Here is an 11,900-nt window from a genome sequence, read left to right on the forward strand (position 1 = left end):
GTGTCTAGGAAAGAAGCATCCTTGTGCTAATGTCATAGGCTTTTGTGCGAGAAAACACAGTAACACCTTTATCATCATACTCTTGTTATCTACTTTTTGTGTCAGATGTCACTATATGGTCTACGTACTGTAATCATCTTGTCACAATTTGTTATCAGTAACCTTGCCACAATCAAACGGTGCACAACGCCACATATTCAAAAGCGGTAAAACAAAACAACGCCCCCAAAGAAAAAAGCCGTCTACTTCAGTAAATGTGGCTGCAGAACCCGGATGTTTGTAGCACTGCGTAGAAAGGACTGATCAACCTGCCATCAGCTGATAAGGTGCAACATCAATAGGTGGGTGGCCGTTGCCGCCCAAGCATATGCGCACAGCGCCGCCAAGAGGCAGAAAAGAGGACACAAAAAAAAAAATGCCAGGAAAAGCTGGGGGTAGCACAATTCCGGATGTTGTGTTTTCTTGCATTGAAAAGTCTGCTAGAGTCAGATAAGATAACGGCGCCGAGCACAGCGGCGAATGCTCACTTAGCTCCGTCGGGTCCGGCTACGGCACCAAAAAATCCCGCAATAAAATGACACTAACGGGCTAACGGCCTCCGCACAGACGTGACGCAATCTGCGGTTTGTGTCAAGGCAGAGTAGTGTGCAGCCACGATTGCGCTGCCTCTCTCTCGCGTCCCTCTCCCCGTGGCTATCCGCTCTCCGACATTTCTCTCGGTTTTTTTTTCTTCATTGCGGCGGGCGTGGCACCAAAATGCCACCAGCTGAAGGAACTGTGTCGCCCATTTTGTGTCAAAGAAACATGCGTACCTGCACAATATAAAAAGAAATGTTCGTCCTGCGAATTTCCTGTTTCGGATCCTCGAAACCTAAGGAAAAGGACAATTTCCCTTGTTGTTCCTATGTGTTTCTTCGCCCAGGCTCCCTCCAGGACTTTCCTCGATAAAATAATGATTAAGAACTGGAGCTTGTGGTGATTTTTTGGGGATACTTAGTTCTCTTATCAGTACGGACTTCTTTTTCATGTGATAACTGTTCACTCTGATTAGCACAACTTTTTTGTTTGCTTTACTTGCTCTTACACTCCACCACAGTTCATTGTTCCCTTTCATTTTCAGCTTCGTAAAAAATATATAAGTGATGTACTTCTCTTCCATATTCTTTCCATTCGTGCCCATCTTAAATTAGCTCTCACTCCACATTATTTATTTTTCTGGAACTTCTCTCATTTGGAAGAAGCATACAACTGCACCGCCCCACTGCAAACAACATCGTTTCTTCCTTCTTTTTACAAACAACAATAATGCTCAATCATCTTAGCCAAGATTCGGATGATGTTCAGGACGAGAAGCAAGCCGACTCGCCCGTCGTCGAAGAGGAGAAGATCCACGCTGTCACATTGAAGGACTCCTACGTTAGTGACGATGCTGCTAACTCTACCGAAAGGTACAATTTGTCTCCTTCCCCGGAGGACGAAGACTTCGAAGCTCCCACGGAAGAGGAAATGCAGACCCTGAGACACGTTGGTGGTAGAATCCCCATGAGATGTTGGTTGATCGCCATTGTGGAGCTTTCCGAGAGATTTTCCTACTACGGTCTTTCCGCGCCATTCCAAAACTACATGGAGTATGGGCCCAACGACTCCCCCAAGGGTGTTCTAAGCTTAAACAGTCAAGGTGCTACTGGGTTGTCGTATTTCTTCCAGTTTTGGTGCTACGTTACACCCGTTTTCGGCGGGTACGTCGCAGATACGTTTTGGGGTAAGTATAACACGATTTGTTGCGGTACGGCTATCTATATTACGGGTATTTTCATTCTACTAATCACCTCGATTCCCTCCGTCGGCAACAGAGACAGCGCGATCGGCGGGTTCATCGCCGCCATTATTCTGATTGGTATCGCGACCGGTATGATCAAGGCTAACCTTTCCGTGTTGATCGCTGATCAACTGCCCAAAAGAAAACCCTCCATCAAAGTCTTGAAATCCGGAGAAAGGGTCGTTCTTGACCCTAATATCACCTTGCAGAACGTGTTCATGTTCTTCTATTTCATGATCAATGTCGGGTCTCTATCTCTGATGGCCACCACCGAGTTGGAGTACCACAAGGGCTTCTGGGCTGCCTACCTGTTGCCCTTCTGTTTCTTCTGGATCGCTGTGGTCACTTTGATCCTCGGTAAAAAGCAGTACATCCAAAGGCCCATTGGTGACAAAGTCATCGCCAAAAGTTTCAGGGTCTGTTGGATTCTGGCCAAGAATAAATTCGATTTTAACGCTGCTAAACCTTCTATTCATCCAGAAAGGGACTACCCATGGAATGACAAATTCGTCGATGAAATTAAGAGAGCTTTGGCGGCTTGTAAAGTCTTCATTTTCTACCCAATCTATTGGACTCAATACGGCACCATGATTTCTAGTTTCATCACACAGGCCAGTATGATGGAGTTGCACGGCATCCCAAACGATTTCCTGCAGGCTTTTGATTCTATCGCATTGATCATTTTCATCCCAATCTTTGAAAAATTCATATACCCTTTCATCAGAAGATACACCCCATTCAAACCGATCACCAAGATCTTCTTTGGCTTCATGTTCGGGTCTTTTGCCATGACATGGGCTGCCGTTTTACAAAGTTTCATTTACAAGGCCGGTCCGTGGTACGATGAACCTTTGGGTCACAACACTCCAAACCGCGTGCACGTCTGCTGGCAAATTCCAGCATACGTCTTGATTTCCTTTTCAGAGATCTTCGCCTCCATCACCGGTTTGGAATATGCTTATTCCAAAGCCCCAGCGTCCATGAAATCATTCATCATGTCCATCTTCTTATTGACCACCGCTTTCGGTTCCGCCATTGGTTGTGCCTTGTCTCCGGTGACCGTAGATCCTAAATTTACATGGCTATTCACCGGGCTGGCCGTAGCTTGTTTCATCTCCGGTTGTTTGTTCTGGTTCTGTTTCAGAAAGTATAACGACACAGAAGAAGAGATGAACGCTATGGACTACGAAGAGGAAGACGAATTTGACTTGAATCCAATTTCCGCACCTAAAGCTAATGACATCGAAATCCTAGAGCCAATGGAAAGTTTAAGATCCACTGCCAAATATTAATGAATTACCACTTCTGATCTTATTTTTTCGGTACTTTTATTCTGCCCTCCCCCCATGGTGTTTCTCTCTGTTCCTGTGACTCGTTTGGTACACATACATTCTCTTTCCATTGTGCTAGAGAACAAAAATCATTCGGGGTTTTTATGTATAAATTATATATATTGTATAATATTCACTGAATCTAAACCTAAAAATTCAAAAAATTACGAAAGCCGTTTTGCCTCCACTTCCTTTTCTGCTTGCCGTTGCTTACAACTGCACGATATTATCAAAAAATGACTTGTAAATTATATCTTGATATATACTGTATTATAAAACAATTCGTAAAGAGAGGGTTATATTAAGATTACCTCCCTTCCACAAATAGAATAGAAAAGGAAATATATATGTAGTAAAGGAAATCGTGGTGTATACAAACTTTGGAATTGTGAGAAATCGTGAGAAATCGACTATTTCAACTTCTTCTTTGGACGCAACTGGTTGGTGTGACCACACTTTCTCTTTCTACAGTTGGTGGCTCTTGGTGGCAATCTAGCGTAACATTTACGGCAAACAGATTTGTCACAGTTGTACTTGGAAGCTAGAGCTTTCAAGGATGGTTCAATGATACCACCTCTCAATCTCAAGACTAGATGTAGAGTGGATTCTTTTTGGATGTTGTAATCAGACAAAGTTCTGCCGTCTTCCAATTGCTTACCAGCAAAGATCAATCTTTGTTGGTCAGGTGGGATACCTTCCTTGTCTTGAATCTTCGACTTGACGTTGTCAATAGTGTCAGAAGATTCAACTTCCAAGGTGATGGTCTTACCAGTCAAAGTCTTAACGAAGCTGTAAAAAATTGGGAAAATTCATTTATGGAGTTAGCACAAGGATGCACGTATTCACAAAAGAAATAATCTCACGTTAGTAAAACCGGCTTTCTATTAATTGTAGAAACAAAACTATGTCGCTCAAAAAAGGTGGAAAATAAAATTCCGTCCTCATATGGGGTGGTCGTTTTTCCTGCTTCATCATGCAATTTTTCGTGCAAGGTCTGCTCCTCAGATCTGATATTCACTTCATGGCCGCTGTTATTTCCTTTTCTTTCCAATTATTTCTTCGCATGCTATTTCCATTCTTCATCTCTTCCAAATCATCGTGGTTATCTTCGTTTTTGCTCTAAACATAGTTTTTCTCTAGCACTTTATTCGTAACATACATTTGCATTTTGAACCTTTGGTGGCTTTACCTCTTTTTTGCCTTAAAATTGGTGAGCAATACCTATTATCTTATTTGTAAATTTTGAGACTATGAAGGTCCATATTCATAAGACCTGGATAGATGGATGGGTAATGGCTAGTAGTATGGGGCGGGATCGTAGGACAGAATAACCGATCGTACTGCGGTACTCAAAATTCTGACGAAAAAATGAAAAAAAAAAAAAGATTCAATAAAACCCAAGGTTGCCACCCACACAACCAAAAAAAATCAGGAGATGCACGGGTGGATATTTTATTTTCAAAGGACACTGAAAGGGGTATAACACCCCGGTGGAAAGAATAGGCGGCTATTTTTTCTCCCATATGTCAACAACAGAGCAAGTATTTTCCAGCGAGGGTGCCAAGTAGCCATAATCTAATGCTTTATTGAAGGGTATTACTGAGGCATTGAACGCCATCAACTTTGTTGCGATGTGCATATTTTTCACCGCCAAAGGTGATTATAATAATTAAAGAAATAGAGGTTATCATAAGTTGCAATCCTTACCTAGAACTGCAAATATTTTTACAAGAGAAAAGGTTGAGTATTTCCTTCCCGTTTGGACCCAAGAAAGTGTGCCCTTTATCCCTGCTGGATACTTTTTTTTTGACTTTCAAGCTGAAGCAGATTAATCCAGAGCTTCATGAAAGGATACCTAATGTTGTCTACCAATACTGTGCTGTCAAGGTACATATTGCAAACAAATAATAGCATTTTTGCCACTGTCACGGCGGTCTTTACTAAAGCCCCGCTGATCAATGCGCGGGGTAACGCGCTCTTTTATTTTTTGTTTCCTTTCATTTCCATTTTTGACATGAGAACTAGACTATGTGTAACAATGACGCTGGATGGCAATATGCAAATAAGCTGAAAAGGGAGTTGAACTAAGCCATTGAGTCTTTACGGCACTGGGACAGACATAGGTGCTTAGAATACTTACTGATAAACGCACTTTTATCCGTCTATTTTTGTATCTCTTGTGCTGATCGTCGCTTGAGTAATCTTTACTACAGCTACACAAATAATCAGTACCGACAGATTTTAGCATAATGTCGGATCAGGGCCTTTTAATGAAAAGCACGCAAAATGAAGAAGGCGCAAGTGAAAGGTTAAACGTCATTGCTTCTTTTTTCGATTGTTCTTTGGAGCAAGTTAAATCGATTGATACTGATATCATAACGCGCTTAAACGAGAAACTTATACAATTTAATGAACTTAAATCAGAAAATTTACAGATCACCGTCTCATTTGATGAGTTAAAGACGAACTCTTTGAAAAAAATTGATGGTCTGAAGACTGAAATGGAAAATGTCCTGAGGCAAAACGATGAAATCCGAAAAGAGAGGAATGACACTTCTGCAAAGTTCGAATTTTTACAAAACGAAAAAATACAACTGTCGAACGAACTAGAGTCAGTGAAGAGGAAGCTCAATGACCTGACCGAAGAGAAAAAGGAAATCCAAAGCAATCAACAGCGAACTTTGAAAATACTGGATGAAAGGCTAAAAGAAGTAGAAATGGCTAAGGTTGAAAACAACCGCACCAATAATGAATGCCGAAACTTGCGGTCTACCGTGGTAGAACTAGAAACAAAACAGCAAACCTACATCACAAATGACCTGAATTCTAGATCCGAGCTGGAGAGAAAAACACAAGAGCTGAACTTATTGCAGTCAAATAAGGATTGGTTAGAAAAGGAACTGTCTTCTAAAAGTGAACAGTATCTTTCATACAGGCAAAGAACAGATGCAACAATTTCAGAAATTAGAAGTGAGCTAAATCGTTTAAAGAATGACTTCCAGCTGGAAAAAACGAATAATGACGTCTTAAAGCAGAAAAACAATGAGCTATCAAACTCTCTACAAGAAAAAGTATTAGATTTGAAAAACTTATCGGATTCTTTGAATACCGAAAAGCAAGAGTTTTCTACAGAAATTGCTTTAAAGCAACGTTTAATAGATCTATTAGAGACACAATTGAACGCAGTTAAAGAGGAATTGAAGAGCATCAGGAAATCAGACTCTTCAAATGTAACTTCAGATGATTCAAGGAAACTCATATCTGAAAATGAGAGCTTACTCAAAGATTTACGGTTAACTAAGGAAAAACTGGCACAGTGCGAAAGCGAATGCTTGCGTCTATCATCTATAACTGAGGAAACAGGCGAGGAGAGCGGAACTTTAACTTCAAGGTCTAGTACCGATTTTATATTATTGAAGAAACAATATATTAAAGAGAAACGTGCCAAAGAGCAACTCCAAAACCAAATTGAATCATTCATCGTGGAGTTGGAACATAAGGTGCCCGTAATCAATTCTTTTAAAGAAAGGACAGACATGCTGGAAAACGAATTGAATAATTCTGCGTTATTACTGGAACATACGTCCAACGAGAAAAATGCCAAGATCAGAGAATTAAATATTAAAAACGAAAAGATAGCAAAGTGTGAAAATGATATCCATATTTTAACCAGACAACGCCTTGATCTATGTCGTCAAGTACAATATCTATTAATCACAAATTCGGTTTCTAATGACTCAAAGGGACCCTTACGTAAGGAAGAAATAAAATTCATTCAAAACATTTTACAAAACGACAATAGTGGCACCACAGAATCAGACTCTCAAAAAATTTTAACAGGAAGGCTTGTCGAGTTTAGAAATGTTATAGAATTACAAGAGAAAAACACAGAATTACTGAGAATAACAAGAAATTTAGCTGATAAATTGGAATCAAATGAAATTAAATCTAAGCAAAATCTTCTGAAAATTGAAAACAAAACCATAAATGAAGCTAAAGAAGCAATACTAAGTTTACAAAGTGAGAAAATGAGCTTAGAATCAAAAGTCGAAGAGTTAGAGAGGGAACGTGAAACACTGAAGTCCTCAATTTCCAAGCAAGCTTCTTCATTCAATAATTCGGTCATACAGCAATTGACAAAGACTAAACGGGAGTTAGAATCCCAAGTTCAAGATTTGCAAGCTCGTATTTCTCAAATTACCCGAGAATCTACTCAAAATATGTCACTTTTGAATAAGGAGATACAAGACATATATGATAGCAAGAGTGACATATCTATTGAGCTTGGAAAGGAAAAATCATCCAGAATTTTAGCAGAGGAAAGGTTCAAATTACTTTCAAACACATTAGATTTGACTAAGGCCGAAAACGACCAACTGCGAAAAAGATCTGACAGCTTGCAAAGTTCCATTTCAAAACAAGATTCCAAAACTCATGAGACACTAAATGAGTACATTTCCTGTAAATCTAAACTAAGTGTTACTGAAACAGCATTATCCAACTTGAAGCTAGAACAAAAATTGAAAATTGATTCAGAGAAGAGTTTGAAACAAGAATTGGATAAACTGTCCTCCGAGAAGACGAGCTTACGCATAATGGTAACTCAGTTACAAACTCTACAAAAGGAACGTGAGGATTTATTGGATGAAGCTAGAAAATCATGCCAAAACAAGATAAATGAAGTAGAAGAAGCTTACAATGAACTAAAAGTGGAAACTTCTCATAAAGACCAACACATCATGCAATTGGAAGAAGACAACACCTCAAAGATAGAATGGTACCAAAATAAGATAGAGACTTTGAAGAAAGATAATGATTCCGTTATGAACCTTGTGAATGAAAAGCAAACTGAGATTGAAAAATTACAATATAAAGTCAAATCGTTAGAAAAGGAAATTGAGGAAAACAAGATCCGTTTGCATACGTATAACGTGATGGATGAAACAATTAACGATGACTCCTTACGCAAAGAATTAGAGATGTCCAAAATCAACTTGACTGAAGCGTATTCTCAGATTCAAGAGTATAAAAAACTTTACGAAAGTACTGCTCAATCTCTGAGGGAAATGAACTCCAAATTAGATGAATCCAATGAAGCCTTTTCTAATCAAATTCAAAGTTTAACTGATGAAAAAATTAATTTGGAGGATAAAGTTTCGCTTCTGAAAGAGCAGAGTTTTAACTTAAACAATGAGCTAGATCTGCAGAAAAATGAGATGGAAAAAAAGAAAGTGGAATTCAAGAAAATAATCGCCATTTTACAAAATAATAACAAAGAAATTGAAACTGTTAAGTCTGAATATGAATCCAAGTTGTCAAAAATTCAAGATGATCTTGATCAACAAACAATATACGCTAATACAGCTCAAAATAACTATGAACAGGAACTTCAGAAACATGCAGATGTTTCCAAGACGATTAGTGAATTAAGAGAACAGCTACATACTTATAGGGGTCAAGTAAAGACATTGACTCTATCACGCAGCGAACTAGAAAATATCTTAAAGGAAAACGAAAAGAGTTGGACTTCTCAAAAGCAATCATTACTGGAACAGCTGGATCTATCAAATTCTCGAATTGAAGATTTATCATCTCAGAATAAACTGTTATACAACCAAATTGAATTATACACCGCTGCGGGCAATGGAGTTGGCGATGCGAGAAACGGACCTACTTTGAATAACGATATTCTAGTGACCTTACGCCGTGAAAGAGATATTCTCGACACTAAGGTTACGGTTGCCGAAAGAGATGCTAAAATGCTACGACAAAAAATTACCTTAATGGATGTTGAATTACAAGACGCTCGTACGAAGCTAAATAATTCAAGAGTGGAGAATGATGAACGTTCTTCTATTGTTCAACAACACGATGTTATTATGGAAAAGTTAAATCAATTGAATTTATTAAGAGAAAGCAATATAACGTTGCGTAATGAACTTGAAAATTGCAGCAAGAAGAATAAAGAGCTTCAATCTGAATTAGTTAAACTAAAAGAAATCATCGCACCCATTGAATCTGAACTCAGTGCCTTGAAATACTCCATGCAGGAAAAGGAGCAAGAAATCAGATTAGCTAAGGAGGAAGTCCATCGTTGGAAAAAGCGCTCACAAGACATATTGGAGAAACATCAACAGTTGAGTTCAAACGATTATGAAAAGCTAGAAAGTGAGGTAGAAAGCTTGAAGGCACAACTAGAAGATAAAATGCAACAAGGTACTGAAGCAGAAGAAAGATTTAATAGGTTGAGAAGGCAAGCTCAAGAAAAGCTAAAAACCTCAAAGCTCACACAGGAGACATTAACTGAACAATTGAATGAGCTAAAGGATGCCAAAGTTGCATTGGAGAGGTCTCTGAATGATGCCAACACAAGGATCCAAGAGCTGGAAGGTGAGAAAGTCGCAGAAGATAATAATCGATCAGAAATGATCAAAAGGTCACAAGAAGATGCTGAAAAAAGCTCAAGAGAGCTTGAAGAAAAGTTAGAGGAAAATGCAATTTCTTATAGCTCAACGGTAAGAAAGTTAAATGAGGAGATTGCCACTTTGAAAGAAGAAATAGAAAAGCAAGGGCAAATCCAGAAACAGTTACAAACTGCAGCAGGACATCGAGATGAAGATTTGTCTAATATTGTTGAATCTATGAAGAAATCTTTCGAAGAAGATAAAATAAAATTCATTGAAGAGAAGACCAGGGAGGTTAATAAAAAAATTCAGGAAGCCCAAGAAAGGTTAAACCAACCCAGCAGTGTTAATATAGATGAAATGAAAAAACAATGGGAAGCGGAGCATGAGGAGGAAGTCGCTGAGAGAGTTCGTGAAGCTGAAGAAGCTCTCAAAAAGAGAATACGATTGCCTACTGAAGAGAAAATCAGTAAAATAATCGAACGCAAGAAGGAGGACTTGGAGAAAGAGTTTAACGAAAAATTGGAGGAAAAAGTAAAGTCAATAAGCGGAAGCGAACAAATGGAAGCAATGCTTCAGAAACAATTAGAGATCAGAGTTCAAGAGAAACAAAAGGAACTGGAGGATGAATACAACGAAAAATTGCAAGAGAAGCTAAAGGAAGTATCACATTCAAGTAGCATTTCCGTTAATGAAAAAGATGAGCTCCGCGCAGAAATCGAAGCCAAATTAAGAGAGGAGTTAAACGATGAATTGCAAAATGTAAAGAAAAAATCTTTTGAAGAAGGCAAACAGCAAGCAACGATGAAAACGACGCTTTTAGAAAGAAAGCTTGCTAAAATGGAATCTCAGCTTTCAGAAATAAAACAGAGTGCTGAAAGCCCTCCCAAGCATGCAAACAATGTGCCTAACCCATTACTTGGGTTACCTAGGAAGATTGAAGAAAATTCGAACTCACCATTCAACACGTTACTTTCTGGTGAAAAGCTTCTGAAGTTCAACTCCAAATCATCCTCGTCAGGTGCATTCAATCCTTTCACTTCACCTTCTCCAAAAAAGCTTTTGCAAAAAGATGACGTTCAGAAAGAGACTTCGAACAACAAAACAGATCCACCAACTCATTTGGCGCCCAGTTTTAATATTCCTGCCACACGAGTTCTAACTTCTTCATCTTCCACGCTGTCGACTGATACAAATGATGAAGAACTCACCGTTAATGAGCCAGGCCAAAAAATTTCATCGGCTATAAATAGCCTATCCCAAACTGGCAGCGAACAAAACCAAGAGGAAGAACTTTTTGAAATAAAAAATATAGCAGAAGAGAAAACTAAATCCAATAAACGCCCTATTGACGAAGTTGCGGAATTGAAAGATGATGACGATGAGGATAGTGCAGAGTTCACAAATGAGTCAAAAAAGATCAAGACTGATGATGAAGAAGAAGGAAAAGTAAATAACGAGGAAAAAAGTGAAAAGGATAATGATATCACAGGTCCAGAGTAAATGGTGAACAGCTCTGCCCTTCGGATGGGGGGACTATTCTGTTCCGTGTTCAAGGCTATTTTTAATATACATAAAACAACGTTCCTTTTTATAAAAATATACATGAATATAAGCAGAAATATGGCAGTATATGTCAAGAAAAACTCAAAAGCTCAAAGCTCAAACTTAGTATAAGTAAGAGTTAAATCATCTCATCGTAGATGCAACTTTTAATTAGAAAAACAATCGTGTGTATTCTTGGGCCGATATTTCAAGAATTTCGAAATATGTTTTCTCGATGTTCCGTTGTTTGCTAAAGAGAAAAAAAATAGGTGTTCATATTTCAGCGAAATCACACGGTTCCTTCGATAATTGAAGAATGAAATAGATAGAAAAAGCACATACTGAGGACATTTAAATCAATGACAAGCAAACGAGAAATGTCATTGGATTATACATTGTAAGTCGAACAAGTTTTTCAACAGCGGAACCGACCGATTTATAGTATACTAACTATGAAATTTTTGAAACATAAGGGAACTACAAATACCGTTTGAAACGGAGGGGCAGGCGAGCATAGCAACGAAGGTCCTATCTCCGGACCCAATTTTGAAACCACAGGACTTCCAGGTAGACTACAGCTCTGAAAAAAATATCATGCTGGTCCGGTTTAGAAGTATTGATGACAGAGTGCTTCGAGTGGGTGTCAGTAGTGTCATAGACAGCATCAAGACCATTGTAGAGACCATAGATGAACTATCTTAGTGAGAAAAAACGCGCAGTGCTAGTATACATATGTTGTACATAAGGCTATAGACAGCCCTTGGACATACCGTAATTTAAGTATCTTAGTAGCATTCAGCA

The 11,900-nt window shown here is 38.7% G+C and overlaps 4 protein-coding genes across 4 annotated transcripts; 3 read left to right on the plus strand and 1 right to left on the minus strand.

Annotated features, from left to right (window-relative positions):
• Nucleotides 1–1,305: 1,305 nt before the first annotated feature.
• PTR2 (Ptr2p) lies at nucleotides 1,306–3,111 on the plus strand (the record flags this gene model as incomplete). Its single annotated transcript, XM_056229540.1, has 1 exon — nucleotides 1,306–3,111. The coding sequence occupies one exon, from the start codon at nucleotides 1,306–1,308 to the stop codon at nucleotides 3,109–3,111; it is 1,806 nt and encodes a 601-aa protein (XP_056083548.1).
• A 449-nt stretch (nucleotides 3,112–3,560) lies between these two features.
• Nucleotides 3,561–4,317, minus strand: RPL40B (ubiquitin-60S ribosomal protein eL40 RPL40B fusion protein; the record flags this gene model as incomplete). Its single annotated transcript, XM_056229541.1, has 2 exons — nucleotides 3,561–3,939; nucleotides 4,310–4,317. The coding sequence occupies 2 exons, from the start codon at nucleotides 4,315–4,317 to the stop codon at nucleotides 3,561–3,563; spliced, it is 387 nt and encodes a 128-aa protein (XP_056083549.1).
• A 1,082-nt stretch (nucleotides 4,318–5,399) lies between these two features.
• MLP1 (Mlp1p) lies at nucleotides 5,400–11,057 on the plus strand (the record flags this gene model as incomplete). The annotated part of the gene is made up of 1 exon (XM_056229542.1): nucleotides 5,400–11,057. The coding sequence occupies one exon, from the start codon at nucleotides 5,400–5,402 to the stop codon at nucleotides 11,055–11,057; it is 5,658 nt and encodes a 1,885-aa protein (XP_056083550.1).
• A 401-nt stretch (nucleotides 11,058–11,458) lies between these two features.
• PCC1 (chromatin DNA-binding EKC/KEOPS complex subunit PCC1) lies at nucleotides 11,459–11,801 on the plus strand (the record flags this gene model as incomplete). The annotated part of the gene is made up of 2 exons (XM_056229543.1): nucleotides 11,459–11,496; nucleotides 11,573–11,801. 2 exons carry the CDS (start codon nucleotides 11,459–11,461, stop codon nucleotides 11,799–11,801), a joined length of 267 nt encoding a protein of 88 aa, XP_056083551.1.
• Nucleotides 11,802–11,900: the final 99 nt, after the last annotated feature.

The sequence above is a fragment of the Saccharomyces kudriavzevii genome, assembly GCF_947243775.1.
Source record: "Saccharomyces kudriavzevii IFO 1802 strain IFO1802 genome assembly, chromosome: 11".
In the NCBI taxonomy this organism is placed as follows: domain Eukaryota; kingdom Fungi; phylum Ascomycota; class Saccharomycetes; order Saccharomycetales; family Saccharomycetaceae; genus Saccharomyces; species Saccharomyces kudriavzevii.